Source organism: Penaeus vannamei, chromosome 28, assembly GCF_042767895.1.
Source record: "Penaeus vannamei isolate JL-2024 chromosome 28, ASM4276789v1, whole genome shotgun sequence".
In the NCBI taxonomy this organism is placed as follows: domain Eukaryota; kingdom Metazoa; phylum Arthropoda; class Malacostraca; order Decapoda; family Penaeidae; genus Penaeus; species Penaeus vannamei.
This window is the reverse complement of record NC_091576.1, coordinates 4,457,510-4,462,509: the sequence shown is the minus strand read 5'-3', so window position 1 is coordinate 4,462,509 and position 5,000 is coordinate 4,457,510. Positions and strand designations below refer to the sequence as shown.

General features: G+C 44.4%; 1 protein-coding gene across 3 annotated transcripts in view; it reads right to left on the bottom strand.

Moving 5' to 3' along the window:
• LOC113804150 (retinoid-inducible serine carboxypeptidase) overlaps nucleotides 1-5,000 on the bottom strand; it is a 113,387-nt gene that overhangs the window by 14,458 nt on the left and 93,929 nt on the right. For all 3 annotated transcript variants that reach the window (XM_070141285.1, XM_070141284.1, XM_070141286.1), the window contains exon 2: nucleotides 1,733-1,962. In XM_070141285.1, the coding sequence (XP_069997386.1) occupies nucleotides 1,733-1,894 (162 nt within the window). In that variant the 5' untranslated portion in view covers nucleotides 1,895-1,962. The remainder of the gene's footprint in view (nucleotides 1-1,732; nucleotides 1,963-5,000) is intronic.

Genomic DNA, 5,000 nt, shown 5'->3' with positions numbered 1-5,000 from the left:
GAGAGAGAGAGAGAGAGAGAGAGAGAGAGAGAGAGAGAGAGAGAGGGAGAGAGAGAGAGAAACACACACACGCACACACACACTGAGAGAGAGAGAGAGAGAGAGAGAGAGAGAGAGAGAGAGAGAGAGAGAGAGAGAGAGAGAGAGAGAGAGAGAGAGAGAGAGAGAGAGAGAGAGAGAGAGAAGAGAGAGAGAGAGGGAGAGCGAGAGAGAGAGAGAGAGAGAGAGAGAGAGAGAGAGAGAGAGAGAGAGAGAGAGAGAGAGAGAGAGAAAGAGGGGAGAGAGAGAGAGAAAAACACACACACACTGAGAGAGGGAGAGGGAGAGGGAGAGAGAGAGAGAGAGAGAGAGAGAGAGAGAGAGAGAGAGAGAGAGAGAGAGAGAGAGAGAGAGAGGGGGGTGCTACTCTTATCATTATTATTGCTGCTATCAGCATTATAATTGCTGCCATACCCTTCATTATCTTGTTTATGGGTACACGAAAATAATCATATCAACTACAGAAAAAAAAAACAATTTACACATGATAGATAAAAAAGAAAAAGAAAAAAAACTAATACCTCTACGACCTTCACTATTACTACTAATAACAAACATAATAATAACATTCACAAGACTAATATTATCAATAACAATAATTACAATAATAAGAATAAGAAGAACAAAAGAACCACAATAATAATAATAAATAAATAATAATAAAACACAATAAAAATACTAACATAAATAACAATAACAACAACAACAACATCACTACTACTATAATAATAAAGATAATAATCATAATGATAGCACAGGCTGAAAAAAATAGTAACTTTGATGAATGAAATAATGGAATACAAAAATTGTTGCGTGTGTGGGTTTTGAAGTTACTATTTAAATCTTTGATGAAAAAAGCAATTTCGAAGTCAACCAAGAATTCGTCTTCAGGTATTTATCATCATGGTAGAGTATTTCATTAATCATTAACAGCTGTGCTTCTAATGGAGATAATAATAATGGCCGTGAATCTACTTCTACCCTTACATTTATCTACTTTTTTTCCCTACTAACACAGACACTTTCCTCTCTGTCTCTCTCTCTTCTTCTCCTTCCCTCCCTCTCTTCCTCTCTTCTCTCTCCTTCCTCCTCCTTCTCTCTTCCTCTTCTCTCTTTTCTCTCTCCTCCTTCTCCCTTCCTCCTCCTCTCCTCCACCTTCCCTTCCTCTTTCTTCTCCCTTCCTCCTCCCTCTCTCTCTCTCTGTCTTCTTCTCCTCTCTCTCTCCTCTTCCTCCTCTCTCCCTTCTCTTTCTCTCCTTCCTCCTCTCTCTCCCTCCCTCTCACCCACTCATTCACTCCCACCTCCCCCCCTCTCTTCTCTCTCTCTCCCTTCCTTCATCTCTCCCCCTCCCTTCCTTCCTCCCTTCCACCCTCTTCCTTCCTCCCTCTCCCCACTTCATTTTCTCTCTTCTCCCCTCCCCTCCTCTCTTTCTTCCTTCTCCCCCCTCCTCACCCACTCATCCCCTCACCCTCCCCCTCCTTTCTTCTCTCCCTCTCCTCACTCACTCACTCCTTCCCCACCTCCCTCTCTCTCTTTCTCTCTCCTCTCTCTCTCACCCACTCATTCCCCCCCCTCCTCTCTCCTCTCTCCCTCCTCTCACCCACTCATTCACCCCCCCTCCCCCTCCCTCTCACCCACTCATTCACACACCCCACCTCTCTCCCCCTCTCCCCTCCCCCTCCCGCGCACCCACCCAAGCGCTGGTCCTGTTGTTGAGCTGTGGGTCCTGCGGGCCGATCTCCAGGAAGTTCCCGACGCCGGTGGAGGAGCCGCCCGGGCCGCCCTGCAGCCAGATGACCAAGGGGCGCTGCTTGTAGTCGACGTCGGCCGTGGTGTAGTAGAGCCAGAAGAACATGTGGGCGCCCTCGCGAACGCTCACGTAGCCCCAGGTCTCCTTGCCCTGCTTGATCCTGGGTCGGTAGCCTGCAGGGGAGAGAGAGAGAGACACGGGGTGAGTTAGTATGATTAAGGATGTTTTGCGGTCGGTAGCCTGCAGGAGGGAGGGAGGGAGGGAGGGAGCGAGGGAGGGAGGGAGGGAGAGAGAGAGAGAGAGAGAGAGAGAGAGAGAGAGAGAGAGAGAGAGAGAGAGAGAGAGAGAGAGAGAGAGAGAGAGAGAGAGAGAGAGAGAGAGAGAGAGAGAGAGAGAGAGAGACACGGCGTGGGTTAGTGTGTGTGTTTAAGGGTGTTTTGCGTTCTGACCAAATGTTATATTTGTTCTCGTCATGTTCCTCGTAATATTTGGGTTTGTTCTTTAGTATGTTTAAGGGTGCTTTACGTTCTGACAAGTGTTATATTTGTTCTCGTCATGTTCCTTGTAATATTTGGGTTTGTTCTTTAGTATGTTTAAGGATGCTTTGCGTTCTGACGAGTGTTATATTTGTTCTCGTCATGTTCCTCGTAATATTTGGGTTTGTTCCTCCGCTCCCAAGGGCAGGGAAGAAGGGTTCCGTTGAGGTCTTGTCCGAAGAGGATCTCGTGAAGGGTTCGAAACGTTACGACTATTATCAGTTCTCATTGTGGCTAGTTTCGTTTTATTTTTATTTTTTTGTGTACACGTTATTGCGTTTGTGTTTGTGTTCAACAAGGGTTCCCCATTTCACTTTAACCAGCATCTGAACTTAGGGTTATCATTGGTTTGTCATTTGTCAAACCTTATGTTCTTGATATTATTAGAAAATCATAATCTCGATTTCTGGCTGAGGAAGGGAAAGAAACCAAGAGAAATTTGCCTTCACGGTATTTAATCTTAATTGGAGAATGATTAACTTTGGCCGGCTTGTCCCTACGTACACGTGGTGTTTGTTCCTGTCCTGCCGCTGTTTTATCTCAGTGAGAAAATCGGCCTTCGACCTTTTCCCCTCAGATTTCCGACCATCAGCGAGAAGACAAGACACCCGGACGGTTCTCACCCAACACTTGGACGTCGTGGCTTGTGTAACCCGCCTTACCTAAATCTTGGGCAGCAACCGAACCACACCTGAACTACACTCGAACCAATAAAAAAAAAGCACCATAGGGTACACACACCGGCGATAAGGACGAAATCCGATGAGCCAATCGACCCCAAAAAAGGAATTGATAAGGGAGTCAGTCTGTCGTGGTGTCGAATGGCGACCTAGGTTCACAGTCGATGGGGGAAGACACGCTGGACCATAAAAAACAACAACAAAACTTCGCTGACACAGTAAACCCACTTTAACCATTCGGAACAAATCTGCATAAAGGAAACATAGGTGAGAGGGAGGGTGAGAGGGAGGGAGGGAGGGAGGGAGGGAGGGAGGGAGGGGAGGGAGAGAGAGAGAGAGAGAGAGAGAGAGAGAGAGAGAGAGAGAGAGGAGAGATAGAGATAGAGATAGAGATAGAGATAGAGAGAAGAGAGAAGAGAGAAGAGAGAAAAGAGAAGAGAGAAGAGAGAAGAGAGAAGAGAGAGAGAGAGAGAGAGAGAGAGAGAGAGAGAGAGAGAGAGAGAGAGAGAGAGAGAGAGCATAGAGAATACACAGACGATGACTCAGACACGACCAAACTGAGCTTCGAGTCGGAAAAAGTGGTATAAAACTCTCATTGGCGCTCATGCTCATTATCACCATATATGGAGAATCTGTAGACGAAAGCCGCTTCAGATAAGATATGAAAAAAAAAACAGTAAAGAATAATCAAGCAAATGTAATAAACACGAATGAGAAAGACAAAAAGAACACCCCTAAACAACAGAAAACAATACCGAAGTAACCTAACCATAATAATCAACGCTAAGTAAAAGTAAACAGATTTATTTCAAAAGCAATTCAAGGCCAATCATGTTTTCAATCACGCTATCAAAGGCATGGAGCGAAGGACACGGAGGACAAGAAACCACGTCCTGCCGTTATGCGTGATGAGCGATAACTGGGGGTCACCGAGTCCCGGCGGGCCCGACTCAGCACATTTGGCGGCCGCTGATTGGTCGGCGCGCTGGAGAAGGGGGCCCCGTGATTGGCTCAACCTGTTTACATAACTCGTGCCTCTTATATTACTCATGATCATTCTTTACGGTGCTTCTAGGGTCTGTGTAAATTATCCTCGGGACACACCTGTGACAGGTTAATTGCTTATGGTAATGTCCAGACCGTTTCGACCGGAGGAACGGCTAACCTGACAGAGGGCGCGCACTCCACACCCGAACAAGGCGCTCATATCCCGCGAGGAAGGGCGATGACACACACACACACACACACACAGAAACTCACAACAAACAAACACACACACACACACATCCTTGCAACGAGCGAGACAACCGTGCAGCAGTCCCGCATAATTCATGACGCCCATTGAAAATACCGCAATATCCATATCAAACCTCGCGCCATTTTCACAGCAGGATTCGGCTCGGAGTCGAACAGAAAACAAACAGGTTATAAAACAGAGCCACGTTTCTTCACAAATGGCTGCTCAGATTTTCTCTACAATTCATATTCATATTAACCGTAGGACCGTAAACACTCTCTCAAATTACACATTACTGTATTGTTTATCTAAATGCCCTTAAATTACACATTACTGTATTGTTTATCTAAATTCCCTTAAATTACACATTACTGTATTGTTTATCTAAATGCCCTTAAATTACACATTACTGTATTGTTTATCTAAATGCCCTTAAATTACACATTACTGTATTGTTTATCTAAATGCCCTTAAATTACACATTACTGTATTGTTTATCTAAATGCCCTTAAATTACACATTACTGTATTGTTTATCTAAATGCCCTTAAATTACACATTACTGTATTGTTTATCTAAATGCCCTTAAATTACACATTACTGTATTGTTTATCTAAATGCCCTTAAATTACACATTACTGTATTGTTTATCTAAATGCCCTTAAATTACACATTACTGTATTGTTTATCTAAATGCTCCTTAAAAATTACACATTACTGTATTGTTTATCTAAATGCCCTTAAATTACACATTACTGT